This window comes from Stigmatopora nigra, chromosome 8 (assembly GCF_051989575.1).
Source record: "Stigmatopora nigra isolate UIUO_SnigA chromosome 8, RoL_Snig_1.1, whole genome shotgun sequence".
NCBI lineage: Eukaryota > Metazoa > Chordata > Actinopteri > Syngnathiformes > Syngnathidae > Stigmatopora > Stigmatopora nigra.
Genome location: NC_135515.1, coordinates 12,852,376 through 12,875,476, shown reverse-complemented (window position 1 = coordinate 12,875,476; position 23,101 = coordinate 12,852,376). Strand labels below are relative to the sequence as shown.

The 23,101-nt window shown below is 42.3% G+C and overlaps 1 protein-coding gene across 1 annotated transcript in view; it reads left to right on the top strand.

Moving 5' to 3' along the window:
* gucy1a2 (guanylate cyclase 1, soluble, alpha 2) overlaps positions 1–21,685 on the top strand; it is a 44,852-nt gene extending 23,167 nt beyond the window's left edge. Inside the window, exons 5-9 of the mRNA XM_077722387.1 lie at positions 9,896–10,108; positions 10,957–11,229; positions 15,996–16,139; positions 18,581–18,735; positions 19,519–21,685. Of these exons, the coding sequence (XP_077578513.1) occupies positions 9,896–10,108; positions 10,957–11,229; positions 15,996–16,139; positions 18,581–18,735; positions 19,519–19,738 (1,005 nt within the window). The 3' untranslated portion in view covers positions 19,739–21,685. The remainder of the gene's footprint in view (positions 1–9,895; positions 10,109–10,956; positions 11,230–15,995; positions 16,140–18,580; positions 18,736–19,518) is intronic.
* Positions 21,686–23,101: the final 1,416 nt, after the last annotated feature.

The following is a 23,101-nucleotide window of genomic DNA, read 5'->3' as shown; positions in this document are numbered from 1 at the left end:
TTTGCCGTGTGCTCCCTAGGAAAACTCAAGTGATCAGTTGCTGCCAAAGCAACACAGCATCTAATTTGTAAATCCCACACTGATAAACTTTTGAATGACACCAAATATTTACAGGAAATTTGAATAAATTGGAAGGCCAATTGCTGATGACAAATTATATGGGTAGTGCTAATGTTCAGCAGTTTAATCTGAGGTTTTGATGAGTACCACTAAGAATTGATTGATTATTTTTCCTTTGATTTGTCATTGTTGAAGCTTGTATGAAAAGTGTGAAGAAGAATTTGGAGTTGAAAATATATATTTTAGCTGGATTATGAAGTTAGGTTAATTGTCCTTTTATCTGCGAATGTTTGGGGAGAATTTGATTGAATGATAAAAATATTTTGGCACTTCACAGTGAACACACGCTACCACTGACAATCCCAACGTGTGGTAAATTTTCCCGTATGACGAGTAACTGACTACTTAGACTGAAGGGTAGAATTTGTTTATTGTTGACTTTCAATAAAACTAATGAGATAAAGGCAGGGACTTCTAAATTAAAGCTTCAAATTCACAGTGGTTATTGAGTGAGCTACATCAGACTTCATTAAATTGTTAAACCTCATGAGAATAAACCTTATTGACCATGATGTGACCAAGGTGTAAATAGTGGCATAGTGGCATATTGGCAATCAAGAATGTAGTCATAACTTCATTACATTGGGCAGTAAAAGGAACTCAGCAGTATATACACAGCTCATATCTGATGTCAGGCACACCAAAAACGATTTATCTTCCCTCTCCCACAGGTCACATGGATACTGCTAAGATTATAAACCGTAATCGGTCAAATGTGAGGAGCTATATGCTTTTTGTAGTGTACATCGTTTCTCTTCTGTTTGGCTCAAGAAGTCTTGTGTGAGCAAGGCAAGAAAGTAGAACACAGAGAGAAAGAGGGATGGGTTGACATTTTCATGAGAAAGGGCAGCAACAGAAGGCGACAGGCCAAGGTAAAGAGTTCCAAACTCATCCCCTATGTTGTAGTGTGTACGTGTGCGTGCATGTGTTTGTGTGTGTGTGTGTTTAAGCGCGCATGTTCAGTTTGACTTTCCTTTTGTCAACCAGGGACATTGGCCATGCAAGAGACATCCAAAGCCTCCTCTGCAAAGGTCAAATCCCACCTCTCGCCACCCCTCTTTAGTGGGTTCCGGTAAACACAAGGTAGACTGGTGGGGGGGGGGGGGGGGGGGTGCCTGTAGTTCAAATACATGACACAAATCCTCAACAATACAAAAGCATAGCATTTTGCGGTTTATTAAACATTTTGAAGTACTAAGATAAAGAAATTATTATTAGAGATTATTATACAAAAATATTACTTATTTTTATGTTACCTGAACCAAAAAATGTTTGGGTTCCGTGGACTTCAACTTTTGGCAATGTAAGGTTGGTGTAAAGAAAATAGAAAAAAAATGCTTTTTTCCCCATTTATTTGATTCACGTGGATAGAATCTTGATGCAAATTACTAATTGAAACTAAAGTTTCCTGATAAAAATAAAAATGTACCATATCCTCCACACTATAAGGCGCAACGTGTATACGAGTATAAAGTGCACCTCCAACTAATGGGCTATTTTGCGTGGATTTTCCCCCAGTCCTCGTTTCCTCCCAAATCCCCCAAAAATGCAGGGTCGTCTGGTTCAACACTCTAAATTGCCCCTATGTAGATAAGCAAAATGGCGCCGCTCAAGCGGCAGCTGGTGGCAGTAGCTCCGTCCGTTCTTACTCGTTTTCTGTTGTTACAACTTTTCTATCTTTTTAAAATTATTTCTTAATACTTTACTTTTTACTTTATTTTGTACTTTATACTTTAATGTTTTTACAACTTCGACTCGACTCCACCTTTGTGTGTGAGAGGCAGTCTTTGTTCTATTAGTTTAGTTTCTTTCTGCTTGTTCTGGAAATGTTTGGACCCATTCAGCTGTTAGTGCTACGCAAAACCTGGATGCTTCTGGAAATCCCTGCAGAGTTAAAGACAAAGAGAAAGGGGTGCAGAGCTGGACGAAAGTAAGAAGCAACACTTCAGATCATGTATTATTATGGGGAACATCAACCCCTCCCCAATAAGATGGAAGACCTAACCAGGCTGCAACAGGAGTATCGGGAGTCTTTTATTATGTGGCTCACGGAGACCTGGGTGAATTAATTAATACCCGACTCACTCATCTCTCTGGATAGTTTTAATCTGGTGAGGGCGGACAGAAAATCTGAGGAGAGCGGTAGGAGGACAGATGGGGGACTAGCTTTTTTTATTAATAGAAAAGGGTGAAGCCGGGGGCATATCACGGTGAATGAGAAACTTTGTACTCGAGATATCAAGCTAGTAGCTGTTAGCATCAAGCTGTTTTACATCCCGTGGGAGTTCTCGCAAGGGCGAAGCAAAAGGAGGGCCTGGACACTCAAGCCCCTGACCAAGTTCCTCGCTCGACCTCGCTCGTCCAATCTCCTCGCCCGACCTTGCCCGTCCAAGCTCCTCGCCCGACCACACCTGTCCAGATGCCTCACCTGACCACGCCGTTCCAAGCTTCCCAAATACACGTGCCGAAGCAACGAACCAGGCTTCCGGTGCCGGCTGGCCTGCCTTTCCTGTCTGCCAGAGTTGCTGTCTGTCTAGTTGCTGTCTGCCTAATTCCTTTCTGCCTAGTTGCTGTCTGCCTAATTCCTTTCTGCCTAGTTGCTGTCTGCCTAGTTGCTGTCTGCCTAGTGGCTGTCTGCCTAGTGGCTGTCTGCGTAGTGGCTGTCTGCCTAGTTCCTGTCTGCCTAGTTCCTTTCTACCTAGTTGCTGTCTGCCTAGTTGCTGTCTGCCTAGTTGCTGTCTGCCTAGTTGCTGTCTGCCTAGTTGCTGTCTGCCTAGTTGCTGTCTGCCTCGTTCCTGTCTGCCTCGTTCCTGTCTGCCTCGTTCCTGTCTGCCTCATTCCTGTCTGCCTCGTTCCTGTCTGCCTCATTCTTGTCTGCCTAGCCCCTGCCCGCCTAGCCCCTGCCCGCCTAGCCCCTGCCCGCCCAGCCCCTGCCTGCCCAATCCCTGCCTGCCCAGCCCCTGCCCGCCTAGCCCCTGCCCGCCCATCCCCTGCCCTCCCAGCCCCTGCCCACCCAGCTCCTGCCCGCCCAGCTCCTGCCCGCCCAGCTCCTGCCCGCCCAGCTCTTGCCTGCCCAGCTCTTGCCCGCCTGGAAGCGGCGGCAACGCTCTGGCGTCCCTGGATGAGGGGGCCGGTGTGAGCGGCGCTCCGGCAACCCTGTACGAGGGGGCTGGCGACGGCTAGAGCGACACTACGGTGCCCCTGGACGAGGGGAACGGCGAGAATGGCGCTCCGGTGCCCCTGGACGAGGGGAACGGCGAGAATGGCGCTCCGGTGCCCCTGGACGAGGGGGACGGCGAGAGCGACGCTCCTTGATGAGGGGACCAGCGATGGCGAGAGCGACGCTCCGGCGCCCCTGGACGAGGGGGGCGGAGACGGCGAAAGGATGAGGGGGACGGAGACGGCGAAAGGATGAGGGGGCGGAGACGGCGAAAGGATGAGGGGGGGCGCAGACGGCGAAAGGATGAGGGGGGCGGAGACGGCAAAAGTGACGATCTGGCGCCCCTGGACAAGGGAGCCGGCAACAGCGAGAGCGACGCTCCAGCGCTCCTGGACGAGGGGGCCAGCAAAGGCGAGAGTGATGCTCCGGCGCCCCTGGATGAGGGGGCCGGTGACGGCAAGAGCCACACTCCGGCACCCCTGGACGAGAGGGCCGGCGACGGCGAGAACGTCGCTCTGGCGCCCCTGGACGAGGGGGCCGGCGACTGCGAGAGCGACGCTCCGGCGCCCCTGGACAAGGGCGCCGGCTCGGCGCGGACACCCGCCGGACCGACCGCTTCCTCGCCTCATCTCTGGCCGGCGCAGACGCCCGCTGGACCGGCCACTCATCGTCAACGGTCGGCACGGATGCCTGCCGGACCGGCCAAGCCCAGGCCTCGTCATCGGCCGGCGCAGACGCCTGCCGGACCGACCACTGCCTCATCTCGTTCCTGGCTGGCGCGGACCCCCGCCGGACCGACCACTTCCTCGTCCCGTTCCTGGCCGGCGCGGACGCCCGCATGACCGACCTCTGCCTCGTCTTTTCACGGGCTGGCGCGGACGTTTAAGGCTAAACCCAACCTCCCTGCCTGCTTCTCACGGACATATGGCAATGGGAGGTCTAGGATTCGTCCCTTAGAGGGGAGGTACTGTCAGGAGCGGCTCAATTGCCCCTCCTGGCTTGACGTCATCTCTTAGCACCTGAAGACAATCCTTGATTACGTCCTGATGTGTGTATTGGAGTGCGACGGAAGTGGTAGTTACTGTCGGATCGACTGTGCATTTTCATGATGTAACTTCCTGCGCGACACGCCATGTCTAGCATACATCGCGACAAGGTATTATTCCCCATGCTAAGCTTCTGTTACGTTTGGGATATTCAAGCCCTTGTTGTTTTGTAAACCTTGTTTTGAGTCATTAAACCTACCATCATGAGAACCGTCCAGTTCATTCCTACGTTCCGTATGGGTCTAACTTCCCCCGGCCGCGCCACGTCATCGTGGCGCGACCATAACAGCCATAAACAATTCATATTTTCAAATAATATTCCTTGAGAGCTATACTCAATATTTCAAAGGAAAAATACACTGAAATGTGTACTATTTGTAGTAACATGACCACTTTTAAAGTACAAAAATTCTCTGAGATCTTTTGACAACATTGTCCCGCTGTTGCTAATCAATAAAATTTAATGGGAGTATGAATGCAGACAAATCTAATGGAAAAAAAGCCGCACTGGAGGTCGTGTCAGCGCCACAATGATCACGTAATGCTCCTTTTGATGCATTCAGGACTGAGCTCTCTCAACAGGAGTTTCCGTATTTTACCTCAGTTTAGCGTATGCACCTTTCAAAAGAGCCACATTTGCCTCCCGAGCCATAGGTTCCCTAGCGCTGTCCTAACCACTCGATCACTGGGGACATAAATATATCATGGAAAAAACTTTGATTTTCAAATATATCTTTCGTGTTTGCATCTTTCTTGATTTTGAATTGAATTGAATGCTCTCATTGTCATTATACATATATAAATGAGATTTAAAGCTTCACCACAAAGTGTACAAATAACAACCGAACAGAAAAATATATAATCAATAATTATTAACTAATAAGTAGGGGAGTGCAGAAATAACAGCAACAAACAAACAAAAGAACAGATAAATGATCAATAACAATAATCAATAAAAGTAGTCAACATAATAAATAAGTGGTAGTCAACATGGGGATCTTACCTGATTGATGTGTTTTTTGAAAAAGCATAATCTATACATTCAGATTATTTTTCTATTAGGCTCAATACGATAATGCAATTTTTGCTAGCATTTGCGTAACAGAACATGTAAATGTCTTTGCTATTGAACAAGCCAAATTGTGCATTCACAATTACGAATATGCTGAGTCTGTCGTTAAGCAAGAGTGTAAAATCCTCACTCAGTGTTTTACAGGGTCTAGATTTGGTCAAACAAAAAGATTTGGAGTTTGACCCTGGGGAGTCAAGATTCCATGATTGTTTATAAGTTGTTTTAGTTGGTGTTTCTCGGAAAAGAATAATTTCCCTGGTGATTGTGTGTGTGTTGCAAAATATGATTCTGAGTAATAATGTAGACTATATCTATTATGCAAACAGAGGAGAGTCTTATGCTATAAATAAAATAGGGCTGCAGTTGGCTCGCTGGCGGAATAATCTAACTGACACTATTGAAACAGGCAGCAAGGGAATGGAGGAGTTGCTCACTGAGGTAGTGTGTGTGACAGGCAGGTGAAGATGGCAAATGATAAAGTAAACAAGGAATAAAAGGCTCGTCAAACTAAAAAAAATTGTCACAACAGGTTATGCGTCAATGTAGTTTTTGTCTTGCCTTTGTAAGTAGGGATATTTACAAGACATGTTATGTCCGTCTTTATCCCTTGTGGTGATATTCCATCATGGCCGTTTTGTTTTGGAAAAAAGCATTTGCTGACTAAAGTTACTGCAATATTCTAGAGACCTATTCGTTACCAAAAAACATTTGTTTCATATTTAATTTATCTGTGATCAAGTACAGTCGTACCTCTACTTACGAAATTAGTTCTAGAACTTTTTTCGTAAGTTGAAAATTAGGTGAGTAGAGTAGTACTTTATTTGTTAATTCTTTAATTTGGTCCACGGTCCTCCCACAAGTACAAACTAAACCCTTTAAAATTTGTCAGTGTCCCAATTTTATATGAAAGATGTGAGAAGCACAAAAATGAGAAGAAATTCTAAGTACATACACAATGACTGGACAACACTCACTGCTCCCCGGATTTTAGAGCTCTCGGCGGTATGGTGCAGGCCCTTCTATCTACCTAGAGAGCTAACGATTGTCATTGTAATGGCTGTTTATATCACACCGGATGCTAACGTTAGCACGGCACTTAGGCTCCTGCTGGCGACTGGAAACAATCAGCAGCCTGACCATCCTGAGTCTTTATTGTCGCTGGTGACTTCAACAAAGCATGTTTAAAGACTGTTCTGCCTAAGTTTTGCTAGTAAGTGTCACACCAGAGGAGATAAAACTCTAGACCAGGGGTGTCGAAACGATTCCGCCGAGGGCCGCAGTGGATCCTGGTCTTTGTTTCAACCCGATCCAGTGCCGACTTTTTAACTAATCAGGTGTCTTCTAAAATAAGTAGCACCTGACTTTAATTAAGTGATTACACTTGCAAAAGGTATCCTCATGTTGAGTTGGAATGAAAACCTGCACCAACTGCGGCCCTTTGAGGGCCGGTTTGACACCCGTGCTCTAGACCATGTTTCCTCTAACATCATACATGCTTATAGAGCAACACCTCTCCCTGACCTTGCTGGACCCGACCATTTCTGCCTGTCCCTCACCACCTCATACACCCCACTCAGGAGGCTAACAAGGCCACAAATAAAGAAAATAAAAACATGGCCCGAGGACGCCCTTTCTCAGCTGCAGGACAGTTTTTCCCGCACTATTTTGGAACATTTTGAACACCACAACCTCCAGGACTTTACTACATCAAAAACTGCACGGACACTGTCACTGTTAATAAACGTATATGGTTTTTCCTGACCAAAAACCCTGGATGACCAGTGAGACACAGGCGCTCATCAAATGCCGTAACACTGCCTTCAGGTCAGGGGACAAGGTACAATATAGCGCTTCCAGATCAGACTTGAACAGAGGCATTAAAAAGCCAAGGCAGCGTATATAAGGAAAAGTGAGGAGCACTTCACGGAAAATAACCTAAAGAAGATGTGGCAGGGAATTTGCCTGCTTTGAGACTGAGAAATCAGACCCAGTCTCAACACATCCACCACCACACTGCAGCAGTACACCGAAGCTTCAGGAACATGAAGTGAGACAGGTGCTGCAGACTGTGAACACCAGGAAGGCTGCTGGCCCTGACGGAGTACCTGGGGAGGTGCTCAAAGCCTCTGCTGACCAGCTTCCTGGTGTTTTCACAAATATTTTCAATTGTTCCGTGCAAAACAATCCATCATCCCATCCTGCCTGATATCTGCCACCATTATCCCTGTCACTAAAAAGCCAACCATTGACAGCCTGAATGATTATAGGCCTGTTGCGCTTACGCCTGTAATCATGAAGTGCTTTGAAAATTTGGTCGCCCACCACATCAGGGGTTCAGTTGACCCTCACCAATTTGCTTTGTTGAGCAAATAGGTCCACTGAGGACGCCATCGCCATAGCTCTATACACAGCACTAAGCCACTCAGAAATGAGGTCAACAAACTGTCTTCATGGTGTTTGGTGAACAATCCCACACTAAACACCAGGAAAATTGAAGAAATAACCCTGGACTTTTGCAAACGCAGCACATATCTGGTCCCACTCCTCATAAATGGAGTATGCATTGACATGGTCCAGTCCTTCAAATTCCTGGGAATCCACGTCACGGACAAGCTCTCCTGGTCTACCAACACCGTGGCAATGGTGAAGAAGGCCCAGAAATCATTTTCTGAGGGTTCTCATGAGGAAGAACTTGGACACTGAGCTTTTGGTAACCTTTTAACGAGCCACTGTGGAGAGCATCCTGGCATACTGCATTACAGTGTGGTATGCTGAAAGCATGGCAACAGACAGAAAAGCCATGCAGAGAGTGATCAACACCGCCCAAAAGATCATCGGCTGCTCTCTGCCCTCACTGGAAGACATTGCCAGCCCTCGCTACCTCAGCAGAGCACGGACTAATCGACTTAAGGACAGTTTTTTCCCCCACAGTCATCAGGACTCTGAACTTGCGTTAGCACGACACACAATTCCGTCTGTGCAATAACTTTGGGGTGTGCAATAACAATGTGCAGATAGATTGTGCAATATTTTAGAATTTACCTCAACAGGATGTGACTTTATATTTTTACGTACTTATTTTTGTTCTTGTTCTGGGAAAACACTTTGTGGAGTTGCACCACCAATTTATATGCAGCTGTGTATGGGTTAGGGTTGACAATAAAGGCTTTTCATTTTGATTGATTGATTTTGAAGAAAATGATTTATTAATGTCTTAAAATGAATAACAAGCATCCAAAATCTATCCATGTTGAAACGCAGGGAAACAAGAGGAAGCTAACGGTAGACAACAGAGAGAGCACACAAACACATGATCACTTGGACACATGGACACATATCTCATGAATGCCACTCGATGGGTTAAATGAGTGCTCTATAAGGGTTAAAAATAATATAATTCAGTGTATCAGAGACTTACGTGGAAGTTCTGATCTAACCACTTTAACAGAGGTGTTGGAACATGACAATAGTCTAAAATATGGGATGGGCACGGGCGAGGTAAGTTTGTCTATACACACGAGAACAAGACATTTCGTTCTGTCACCCAGGAACACATACATTGAAAAACATGTACACACTTGCCAATGATACGGAACTTATTGTTAATTTGGATATTAGATATTTAGATATAAATGTTCTGACATTGTCAATGCAATGACAAACTCCATCTCTCTCATGATTATCATTTTGAGAGCGAGAGATTACCAAGTTGATCGCTTTCAACAGTAACTCATGATTATAATTTTGAGAGCGAGCGAATCCGGCGACGAATTGTCCGTTGACGAAATGTCCGGTGACGAAATGTCCGTCGAAGAAATGTCCGTCGAAGAAATGTCCGGTGACGAAATGTCTGTTCGGCGAACTGTCCGGTGACCAAGCGTCAGCTCGCCAAAACGTCCGGGGATGAAGTGTCCGTTGATGAAATGTGCGGGTACCAGAATTTCACATTTTTATGAACTTAATTTTTTTTCATTGCTGAGTCCAACCAAGTAGCAAGTGGTTTCCGCTTACGAGTGTTTTTAATTAACTTAAAAAAATATATAGCTGAAATAAATTCACAAAGAAGTGAATTCGCAATAACTGAAGTCGCGATAATAGAGGGATGACTATAAAAGCTTTTGTAACCTGAAAATTTCATACCTAGAGGCATTCGTAAGTATAGGTATGACTGTACATGGCATATAATTCTGGTTTGAGGACATTTAAGATGGACATGTGCCTTTATAAATAGGACACAAGTTCATCCGCTTTTGAAAAGCTTTTTCAACTACACATATGCCAGCATGCATTATAGATTAACCCTTATTTAAAGCCTTTCATCATGTCTAAGCTTATAGAGATCCTATGTTGCTATATCTATCTTTTTTGAGTTTCGGAACTTGAAAAGTTTTTTTCTTACTTGCATTTTTTTTTTAAATTGCCTTCTTTTGCTATGTATATTTTGAATTAATCTATATTTTAGTTGATGCATGTGTGCCTTTGTCATTTGATGGTCAGGTCATGGAGTTGAAGGGTCAAATGATCCATGTACCAGAATCCTGCTCTTTGATGTTTTTGGGCTCACCCCGTGTTGACAAGCTGGAGGAGCTCATGGGACGGGGCCTCCATTTGTCAGACATCCCCATCCACGATGCCACGCGGGACGTCATTTTGGTAGGGGAGCAGGCCAAAGCTCAGGATGGTCTCAAAAAGAGGATGGACAAACTCAAGGTGGAATACAACTCATTGGTTTTATACACACTTCTCATTTTGTTTCTCCTCATGAGTCAAATCTCAACATAGCCAGGCTTGCTGGCTGAGCAAAGCTCCTGAGACTTGCTCCAATAATTTTCTTTCAAAGCCTTCATGAGCAAGTCACTAGGTCCTGATCTAGTACCCGGACATTTCCGCAACGGAGACTTGGTCGACGGACACTTCGTCCTCAAACGTTTCGTCGAACGGACGTTTGTTCACCGGACAGTTAATCGAACAGACATTTTGTCCCCGGACATTTTGTCGACCAAACGTCCGTTCGACGAAATGTCCGGGGACAAAGTGTCCGTCGAAAAAGTGTCCGTCGAACAAGTGTCCGTCGAACAAGTGTCCGTCGAACAAGTGTCCGTTGAACAAGTGTCCGTCGAACAAGTGTCCGTCGAACAAGTGTCCATCGAACAAGTTTCCGTCGAACAAGTGTCCGTCGAACAAGTGTCCGTCTACGACACGTCCGGTCATGCCTGACCCAATCCACGTATTTTCTCTGAGCAATCTTTTCTCCCTGATACTACTCCCGAGGCCACTCTCATAAATAGCAGTATTTCATTTGTTTCCTGCATGAATAATGTTAGCACACTATGTCAAACAGATGCAGAGCCCACCCACAGACACAAATAAAAGCATCTAGACACACACCAACACATACACAAAGATCAAATCAACACAGAGATGCAGTCATTGTTCACATTTTTTTTAATCCAGTGCCATACTCCCACATTCTGTAAACATTGTTGTCAGTGTCGTTACTGGGGCAGAAGACCTAGGATAAAACCTTAATCTTTACCCTGCTCACTCTCCTTTTATAGGCCACATTAGAGCGTACTCACCAGGCATTGGAGGAAGAAAAGAGAAGAACAGTGGACCTCCTGTATTCCATATTTCCAGGCGATGTGGCCCAAAAACTTTGGCAGGGTCAACCAGTGCCTGCTCGCAAGTTTGATGATGTCACCATGCTGTTCTCTGACATTGTGGGCTTCACCGCTGTCTGTGCACAGTGCACACCTATGCAGGTCATCTCCATGCTGAATGAGCTCTACACTCGCTTTGACTACCAGTGTGGCATTCTAGATGTCTATAAGGTTAGTTATCCAAAAATGATGCATGCATGTGAGGTAGAAAGTGTGTGCAATGGTTAGGCCATAAAACACCAGCCTCTTTCTCACATTTACCACATAATTAACCTTTCACAAAAGCTGTGCCCCTCCTTATTTACTGTTGCTAAACTGAAAGGGTTTATGACTCCAACGGTGCAAGCGATTGCAGGCAGACATACTGGAGTTTGTGAATTTATAGTGCCTTGCAAAAGTATTTGGCACCCTTTACCTTTTCAACCTTTTGCCACATTTCAGACTTCAAACATAAAGATATAACATTTAAACTTTTTGTCAAGAATCAACAGCAAGTGGGTCACAATCGTGAAATTTAACAAAATTTATTGTATATTTTAAACTTTTTATTTTATTTTTTAAAGAATTCCAGAATGATCATGGGCCTCCTAGCGGCATCTCTGGTCAATCTTCTTCTAGTTTGAGGTGAAGGTTAGCGTGACAGGCAGGTCTTAATAGATTTTGCACTGGTCTGATAATTCTTTGTTTTCAATATGGTTGCTTGCTACAGTGCTTCTTTCGATCCAAATCCAGCTTTAACCTTCTCCACAACAGCAACCCAGACCCACCTGGTGTGTTCCTTGGTCTTCATGAAGCCCTCTGCACTTTAAACAGAACCCTGAGACTATCACAGAGCAAGTGCATTTATATAGACACATGTATACACACAGGTAGATTGTACTTAACATCATCTGTCAACATTGAATCATTCTGAGATACTCATTGAACTTCTGGAGTGAGTTTGCTGCTCTGAAAGTAAAGGGGCCGGATAAGTATTGTAGCCCCCCCCACCCCCCAGCTTTTTATGTCTTAAAATGTTGCAAATATCCAATAGATTTCATTCCGCTTCACGATTGGGTCCCACTTGTTGAAATTTTGACACAAATTTGAATTTTCTGTCTTTTTGGTTGATGGCTGAAATGTGGTGAAATGTTGAAAAGTTCAAGGGTGCCCAATACGTTCACACGGCGTTGTATTTTGGAGCAATACCAGTGTAACCAGTGTAACCCTCCAGATTAAGGCAAAAATGCTTACAATTTGTTGCGGAAAAATTGCAGTCAGCTATCGAGGCAAACGTGTATAACATCAACGCGTACAGCAAGCAAAGGGTTGGGAGACTAAGATGTCAGTTCACAAAAAGTTACATGAAATTGCATTCATCCTCCAAGCCGCTTATTTTCACAAGGGTCGTGAGGGGAATGGGTACTTTAGCCTATCCTAGCCAACTATGGGCACTAGGCGCACTTTGAATCGGTGGCCAGCCAATCGCAGGGCACAAGGAGATAAACAATCATTCACACTCAGACACACAACTAGGGGCAAACTTTAGAGTGTTCAACCGACCTACACTGCATTTTTTGGGGTGGGAAGGAAATCGGAGTACCCCAAGAAAACCCACTCAATTCTAGGGGAAGATGCAAACTCCACACAGTGAGGACCGAACCTTCAACTCCAGAACTGTGAGGCTATCTACTGTCCAGACATGAAAAATAAAAGTAAAATAAGGCTTATTAGGATATTATGCAAACTTAAGCATCGTTACTGATAATGTATTCAATGAGCTGATCCCAAGCAAGTGCAAGTTAACTTACTTTATGTAGTGAAACAGCTATACTTAGACCAGTGTTTCTTTACCTTAAGCCAGCCACATTTTTTCTTGAAAAAATGAAAATCAGACATAGGCATTGTCGTCATCATTGACTTGACAAAAAGCCTAGTAGTCATCATACCCTCAGCAGCGTATGACGAAATTGTATAGTGCTTCTCCACAAGTTCGTCTTCCCAGGCCAGACACATTTATGACATTTATTTATGACATATTCATACTTGTTAGCTCTCCGCCTTGAGCGCCATTTTCCGGCGACTACAAGTTGCCTCACCGATGCCAACAAGAATAAGATGGATCACTTACCTCTGTCTTTATACTTACCCTCCCTCAGTCATCCTGTGGAAGGTAGATCTGCACCAAACAACCTTCCTGTTTCTTCAGTTCGACTTGACTTAATTTCATAGTAGGGATATGTGTAGTCGTCACGTCACGTGTTGCTGCAGGTTCAGAGACCTGATGGCAGTTGGGAAGAAGCTGTCCTTGAGCCTGTTTGTCCGTGCTTTGTAGGACCTGTAGCGTCTGCCAGATGGAAGCAACTGGAACAGGCCGTGTCCAGGGTGGTATGGGTCTCCAACAATGGACCCGGCTCTTCTGAGGTATCGGGGGTTGGCAATGTCTTCTAGCGATGGCAGAGAGCAGCCGACGATCTTCTGGGCAGTGTTTATCACTCTCTGTATGGCTTTTTTGTCTGCTGTCGTGCTTCCGGTATACCACACTGGTATTCTTCCACCTAGTTGTGTTTATGGGCTTGCAAAAAACAAGAATAGCACTCTCCTAGATAATATCCGTGGTTATTTTGTCTCTGATTAACAAATGCCATAGCCTAATCGTTTCACCAAATTCGGATTTCCAAAGCTTGTTGTTCCTTTCTAGGACTTTTCTCAAAGTTGTATGGCAGTTGGCAGTCAGGCAATGGTTACAATCTCATTTTATTTTCTCAACCACTTTATCCTCATTTGGGTCACGGGGTGTGCTGGAAACTAACCCAGCTGACTCCGGGGCACAGGCAGGGGACACCCTGAATCGGTGGCCGGCTGATTGCAGGGCACAAGGAGACGGACAACCATGTACACTCACACCCATACATAGGAGCAATTTAGAGTGTCCAATCAGCATATAATGCATGTTTTTGGAATGTGGGAGGAAACTCCCACAGTACCTGAAAGAAACCCAAGCAGGCCCGGGGACAACTTGCAAACTCCAGACAGGTGGACGTGACCTGGATTTGAACCCAAGAGCCTAGAGCTGTGAGGCCGATGCGTTAACCACTCATCCGCCGGGCCGCCACACTTATAACCACAAAAATATTCAATGGATGACAAGAGGGGAAGACTGAGTTTGTCAAATCATACTGACTTAACACTGGCTGCTTCCACGAGTTTGCAAAATATCAATATTTGCATTACGATCTAACAGATTATTCTAGCATTGGCATGGTAAGCCACAATGGGCTAATTAAGTGTGGCAGTTGCAGCACTGCTGTCTAGTGCATTACATTTACTACCACCATGCGGTGTTATTTTTCTGAAACCAATTAAATTAGTCAGACATTGTTTATGCCAGGGGTGGCCAACCAGTCAGAGACCAAGAGCCACATTTTTTACTGTGGTACCGCAAAGAGCCACATTTTTTACTGTGTTACCGCAAAGAGCCACATCATACACATACCTTTGCTCAGCCAGATTTATTGTAAATGTCACACACCAGCATAGTAATGACATAAATTGACTCCTACAGCACTAACAGCACAGGCCAGTCATTATCAACAATGAACATTGTGTGCACTGTCTCACACAGACAAACTCTCAGTTCAACCAAGTCCACAAACAAAAATATAATAATTTACAATAGCGTTTTTCTTTTGCTATGCATGTTACTTAGTGGGACTTCTGGCATAAAATCAGAGCCTATTTTTGCGCAACATTCGCTCCTTGTGAGCTGTCATTTATTATGAATGGCTTTTAAGTAGCGCGCCCACCACGTGGTGTACGCCTCACTCTCCTATTGGCTGCTCCCGGCTGAGCACTCTCGCTTTGGTCTGCCTCGCAGGGGGTGTGGCTTTTTCAGCCGACGCTCGATCTTTGGGATACTTTTTGTGTGCGCGACGCTCTTCATTGTCGCTTCTGGTTCACGGGAGCTCTCCCACTCTGTTAAAAACGTTTACTTAAATGACCTTGCTCCTACTGGGAAACTTTGAGGTATTTTCATCCCGAGCACATGCGCATTGGACGAAAATACCGTATTGAACTCAAGCGAAGCGCACACGCAAATAAAAATAAAACACAAATACAAACTTTGATATGGACGTAAGAGCCGCATGAAACCGGGCAAAGAGCCGCATGCGGCTCGCGAGCCGCGGGTTGGCCACCCCTGGTTTATGCAAATGATTTCTTCATTGAAAAAGGATTTAATCATGTTTGTGTGTTGTCAGTCAAAATGAATTCAGCTCTCCAACAAATGTTATCAGCCGTAATAAATATATGATTTAACAAGGCAATATATTCTTGAGGAATTAAGTGTTCATTTAAAAAATTAATTTTATGTATCTTTCTTATATTTATATTTTTGGGCTATATTAAACATGGAAGTGGAAAGATTATGCCGAAAATAGAACCTCATGTAGTAGGCAAATCATTTTTACCTCAATGTATAGATATTGAGAGGAAAGAAGAGTGTGCATGTGTACAAACACAAACTCGAACACAAGTGGCCATCTGTATATTATCATTGTCATGGTTGCTGTCCAAATGACACAACTGCTGGAATTCTTAAATGAAGCCATTTAGAGCCATTTGTTCCTGTTGTCTCTTTTCACTCTTCTCCATCGTATTTGCTTAATGCACATTTCAGGATTGAAATAAGAATAAAATCCATATCGGCAAGGTAGTGGTTAATTCTGACAGTACTGTACAGATAGATTCTTTCCTTTTTCACATACCCTCTTTTCTCAAATAAATAATTTTCAGACTTTTTCAATTTATCTGCCTGTCATCATGGACAGCATTACTTTTACAATTAGGCTATTTTCAAAAAGGGTATTGATTTTAGTACTGTGTTGAAACTAAATTTGAAGTAATTTTTCTAAGTACGACACATTACAAAAATACTTTACTTTTTTATTCCCCCATAGATAGAGACCATAGGTGACGCCTACTGTGTGGCTGGAGGTCTTCACAAGAAAGTTGACAGTCACGCAAAGCCCATCGCACAAATGGCTCTGAAGATGATGGAACTTTCTGAAGAAGTTCTCACACCTGATGGAAAGCCTATTAAAGTGAGTTTACACACTGAAATGGGCAAATTTACAAAACACTAACACAAGAATTTAAAATAGTATTGTGAGTTGACATTTAATTTGCATAACTCTAAGACAAAGAAGTAGTAATACATTTTTAATTCACTTTGAATCCTGCTAGTTGTTTTATTCATAAAGTACAGGCTTTGCATTTTATCCATAAAGAAACACAATTAGATAAACTGTCCGTTAATCTATAAAATGTCCTTTTTGTGTGGATGTTCATCTGGATCGACTGTGGATTTCTTAATTAATGTTACTTTTTTCTATGATTAAATGGCCATGGATTGTTTGCTTGGCCATCCTTCCTAGGGATGGCTTGGCCTCCAGTGTCAAAGGACAAAAGCACATTCTACAGAACTGCCATCTTTCACAATTTCACATTTTCCACATTCGCGGCTTCAATAAATATATTGTTTTTTTTCATATTAAGTAAGTTTATAAAAATGTCAAAATTCATCCTGAAACTCAAGTAGAAGTCTAAATATTCCATATTGAAAATCTCTTGCAGATGTCTCGTCATGCCAGCTTCAGGGCTGTATCTACAGTGTAAATCCCTCATAATCTTGGTTCACTTTTTTATTAATAGTGGTTGCCACCTTTTTAGTGTCCTTGGAAAAGGATGCTGTGGCTGTCTTCCGAATGTTCGCTTCTGCTTTCTTGTTACAACGCACGGCGTGCTACGCCCTTTAGCATAGCAACACCACTTTTTCGGTACTGCCATCATGTCATTTTTTCCTTGGCTTATTGGATGCCAGGACGCTTAGAAGGTATTTTCGACTCAAAATACCAACAAAACCAAAATAGGCTCAGCGCAGTCTTTCTCCACAGGTGATGTGCACAACAAGAGCATGGTGGATTCATTTATGCCGCAATGGCGTGCTACGCCATTTAGCATAAAATCGTTACTTTTTCTCATTCACTGTCATCATGTCTTGTTTTTTTTCTGGAGTCATTGGATGCCAGGGCGCTTAGGAGGCATTTTCAATGGTAACTCAAAATCCAAACAAAGCTGGAAAGGACTTGGCATCGTCTTTCTCCGCAGGGGATGTTCGCAAAGGGACATTCACAACAAAACAGAAAAAGGCAAGATGCCGCCTGTCTCTTCCATCTTATATCATTCTTCTTCTATGGTGAAATATGGCTTCTTCTTCAGAGTGCCACTCAATTCAGTGCCGAAGAAGGTGCCCTAACTTCTGACATTTTGTATCACCTGTCTTTCGCTTGCGAGTATCAACATGAACTATGACATTTTTTATGAACTTTTTTTTTACATATACTTAATATGAAATAAACGCAATGCACTGAAGCCGTGAGGTGGTGAAAGATCACAATATATTGTCTCTTGGTCTATCTCTCCCTGTCCTTTCTGCCTCACTACCCCCATCTCCTTCTGTTGCCATGACTACCTTGCACTATGCTGGCATGCAGACAGTAGTGTGGGTTTCCAAGGTGACAAGATGCTCTAGTAGATTGCTCAAAATCTACTGTGTTTCAGGGACTGCCATGTCTGTTCCCCATACGTGCGAGTGAGACCTTAAAAAAGACAATCTTTTTAGGTGGCCCGTAAGTATTTTGGAAATAAACTGATTGCCCCATTTGACTACAGTAGCTAATTTTGTGCACATGTCATATGCATGTCATTTCCAGATCACGCTAGTCATCAATTGCGCCTCATTTGAATTCATTTTAGCCAGCATGCAATCATTTTGAGTCATTCTAACAGCGCCGCTGGTGCATTTTGTCGTAGCGCCTTCAACTAATCAATCCAACCCTCAAAAACTATGTTATGGCTACTGCAGCTACAGCTGTGACACAAAAAAATCCTCAATAATAACCTCATGCAATTGAAATATTGTTTCGGAATATAGCCATAAAAGGCTGAAATGTGATTGGTTAAATGCTTCAATATGAAAACACACATCTGGAAGCAGTGCAACCAGGGGGAAAGCAATGAAAGGAAGCTAACATACAATTTGGAATTATTTAAGTATTGATGGACAAAATATAATATGATTGAGATATTTCTTAGGCCAGCAGAAAAGTATGTAAATCGTTTGTATGCTGCATTGTCATCTTTTGATTTTAAACTTTTGTTTTTATTAAAAACGTTTTAACATCAACCTGCACAAAGGAATCAAGATGGAAATTAGCCTCTATAATCTTACATATTTACATGTATATTTTCATAAATATATACACTTCAATAAATCAAACTCAAAGTCACTTGCGGCGCTTTGTTGTCAATTTCTATATTTGTAAGCTCTATTAGAGCATCATTAAAAAAATTTATTTTGTTTCAGGATAGGAAGGTTTAAAAAAATATATTGTTTCAGAGGTTCTTAAGTATTCGAGTAAAAAGTACCACATAGTAGTTCCACCCAATGATAATAATAGTTTTTCTTGTTCTGTCTACCTAGCTGAGAATCGGCATCCACACAGGCTCCGTCCTGGCTGGTGTGGTAGGAGTTAAAATGCCAAGGTACTGCCTATTTGGAAACAATGTGACGCTGGCTAGCAAGTTTGAATCAGGAAGCCATCCGAGGTGTATCAATGTCAGCCCTACAACCTACCAGTAAGTCTCATTCTTATTGTGCCTTTTATCCTTTCTGTGTGTTTTTTTAACACAGAGTCAGCTGGGATAGGCTATAGCACCCCCCCACATCCTTAACAAGGAAATGGCAAGAGGCAGTGCATCTCGGATATCATTTCTTCTTTGGTGCTGAGTGCTAACCATTTCAGCAACCAATGAGAACCGGTGCCCTGACTTCTGTCATTTTTGACATTTTTATGAAATATTTTTTTATTTTGTATACATTAGCTAGACCAAAATGAATGCATGGTGTAATTAAGGTATCATCGACATGGTTTAGAAAATACCACAATAGACTAAATCCGCAATGATGCAAGGGATGACGGCATAGGGGTGGTCTTCCTGATGTGCACTCAATTAGCTCATAAGATAAGCCATACTTATTGGCGAACTTGTCCGTCCATCATAATAAAGGCAGCTGCGACTGTGCACAAAGTCAAGAATAAAGACAGTCTCGTCATTCGATTGCAATGGACTGCATGAGTGGTTCTGATTTTTACCTTTATCTGTCTATCTCATATCAAGACCCAATCACAGGCCTTTTATGAGTGTGCTAGGTTCCGTAAAAATCACTTGACCTGGGTTTGCCTTGCTGCAAAACATTATTTCTTGCACCTCAAAATGAAAGACTGCAGACCTTTTAATTTGTATTTTCTCAGGCCCATTTTTAAAACCTTGCGATGCACAGAATATGCAAAGTAGCGAGGAACTGTACTATATACTCATGCTTTCATCTCATGATGTCTGGTTTTCTTACTTCTTTAGGTTGCTTAAAGATGACCGATCATTTTCCTTCGTCCCTCGTTCGCAACTGGAGCTCCCTGATAATTTTCCCAAAGAGATTCCAGGAACCTGTTATTTTCTGGAGGCGGGAACATCTCACAGCCATGCATCATTGACCAGCTCTCGCTCTGCGCCCCCGGCCTCTATGAGGAAAGTGTCCTACAGCATTGGTACCATGTTTCTAAGAGAAACAAGTTTGTAGGCAACCTAAAGTCTTAAACATACTGGCTGCTTAGGATGTAAGAGACATGCCTTTGAAGCTGTGCAGCCTACAAAACACCCACACATTGTGGATATGCAAATGACAACTTGTGCTCATTGCTGTGGGATGGAAGGACGTACAGTACATAAAATGATATTTGTCGCAGAGGATGTGGGATTACTTTGTGAGGAAAACCAACTGTTGGCAGCTCTTCTCTGCAGTGTCACAGGAAGAACTTTTCCAGTCTTGGATTTTCAGTACTTTGACAAAATCTGGAATTATCCATCGATTGCTTCATAGGATTCACACAGCTAGCCGTGAAAGAGGTTCTGTGGCTGACTCTTGGACTGGCTTGTAGACACAGCGACCACTCTTGAAGAGTAACACAGACCTCCTTTCGCCTCCTTTTAACTGAGAGAATCCATGCCGTGTTCCATTAACATTGATGTGCATTAGAACAGCCCCTGACGCTCAAGGAATAGTGGCGCAGGGCAAAGGAGAGACGGCCGAGAAGCCACATTGATGGGATAGTTTTTGGAAAAGAAAAAAAAAGAAGCTTATATTTGGAAAAAATATGCCCCAAATTGCTAGAACTAGAGACTTTTCTGCTTTTAACTCACAGCCAACTGCAATCTACCAGAATCTAGCCATTTCAGTGCAGGTAACATGTTCGAGTCTCCATTTGAAGCGATTTTTTCAGCTCAGTGCCTTTTACTGCTTGAATCAGGAGAAAAAAATAATGAAGAATACCACCCTCGGAATGGATTAAATTCAAATAACTGAGGGTTTGAAAGCAGCACCTCGACACACATGTCGGTACTTATTTTTTTTGGCCAGACATTGTGCAGTTTCAACCGCCTAACCTTTGGCAATTCTGACCAATGAGAGCCAGTGAGTGAACTACATGCCAATATACTCTGAAGGTTACCACTAGTGTCAACAATAGGATTAATCAGAGGGAATTTAACTAATAAAGTGCACTTCATATTTCTTGATATTTTTAATTACATTTATTCATCAACATCTACCAATATTACACATGAAACCATAAAATGCATATGTAGTAGTAATTATACTCACAGCATATGCAACACAGGACATTTTTTGTAGTTTATTTCCCCAACTCGATTCTATACTTCTTTTCCTGATACATACTTGAAATCTCAGGCCTTCCAAATGTGTCCGTGTAGCTCAGTAACAGACAATTGAAATAATTTTACATGATTATCCTTATATAAATTTAACTGATTGATGACAATAGTAGGTTGTTTAACATGCATATGCACTGTATGTAACAGCATTGGTAAACTCATGATTCGTATTTGGTTTTGTTTTAAAAAATAGCAGACGTTTTTCCTTAAGGATGCAAATAATAAACAAAAAAGTGATCTTTAAGCAAATGTGGTGATTGTGTGGGTTGTTTTTTTTAAAGGTAGCTTACAAACAGAGGGGGAATGACATGACATCAATTTATGGAAGCCTCTAAACATCACTGTTATTCAAGTCTTAAGGCTCTGGCATAACTTTAGATGTCCGTGCTGCATTCACACGAGGCAGGATAGTGGTCGGCTTTATTTTGTTTTACACATCTTGAGCTTGTTCTTTAAATTGTAGTGTGCTCATTGTGTCATATATGCACACTGGCAATAAAAGTTATTTATGATCTAGAAGTCAAGCTGAGAACGGTCGAGTTGCATGCATGCATGACAACTTAACCAAACTTTCAACTTTCAGGTTAGAAATAACAACAATAGTGATGACAATTTAACCCCTTATGAAACTAATTTATGAAGCTCCAAATTTAATTATAGATTTGGCCAATTTTATTATGGTGGATTCCAATGGGGTAGAATTATCACTAGTGTTACCAGGAAAATCTAGTACCGTATAGTAGATATAGAGTGAATCAACATTTTATGACAAAAATATCCTTGAAATGTAATAAACAAAAGCAAATATTATGAATATATATATATATATATATATATATATATATATATATATATATATATATATATATATATATATATATATATATATATATATATATGTGTGTGTGTGTGTGTGTGTGTATATATATATATATATATATATATATATATATATATATATATATATATATATATATATATATATATATATATATATATATATATATATATATATATATATATATATATATATATATATATATATATATATATATATATATAATATATATAAATAATGAATTCATAAAAGCTCAAGCACTCATCTAACCCAACATGATTTAATTTGCAATGTGTGTATTTTAAAAAATTGGTAACATTGATAACAAATCAGGCAATTTGTTTCTTCCGTGCATTTGGGACGATGTCATTTCAGTATCACACTTAAATCTGCTGCATTATCCCATTAGGCCTGGTTTAAAATTAGCTTGAATCTGTTACCCATGTCCAAGTGGCCCTCAACAAATCCTGGGAGTTTGGTTGATGGATCTCTGGATGAATTTTGTTGATGTAATATTAATTATTGTTCTTATGTTTTGTATCGAGGCTGAACATCTGTGTTGAAAGCTGATATGTATCAGAAAAAAAATTGGGAAATCGGTTTTACTGACATTAAGGGCACATTTTCTTGTCTTAACATATGTAAATAAAACACCAAGTGTGTTTAACAAGAAGCAGAAAGACTCATTGTCATTTTGACCTCAGTTGACAATGTGACGCGGGGGACAGACTCATAAAGGTGAGTTTGCATGTCAGTTCATCCCAGTTTTTATCCAGTGTTTCAAACATTAGCTAGACCAAAATAAATGGTGTAATTAAGGTATCATCTATTCTACACGGTTTGGTATTTGATTTCAATCGCTTTTTCAGGTAAAATACATACTGCACATTTGTGCAGTCACACAATGCCTCAATTTGCAAGTTCCCGCTTACTTTGCTACATTTTAGACTTTTACGTGTACCCTGTGTGTGCAAACTCCGGGCGACCTTACGCCGGCCGCCATCGCCCGTGTTCGAAAATACAGCTCTTTGGGCAGCTAAGATGGCTGGATGCCGCAGCTGAGCAACGTAGAAGTCAGTTTCCATTGAAGTGCGGGCAGCAGGCTGAAGTCGTTCCTCTTATCCGAAAATAGAGCTCCCTAGACGAATAACTGATGGTTGGACCGCGCGGAGGAGTGAAGTGAAAGTTTAATTAATCCCCCCACCCCCCAAACAAATATAGCAATAACAATGAAGAACGTGGTCTTAGAACTTTCAATATGGCTCCAGTTTGAAGCAAAGTGTTCCAGAATTCTGTTGTTGCCTACAAAATTCCTTGCACTTGGTTACATTTGAAAATATATCTCTTCATATAATCATGTACATATCTGTTCAT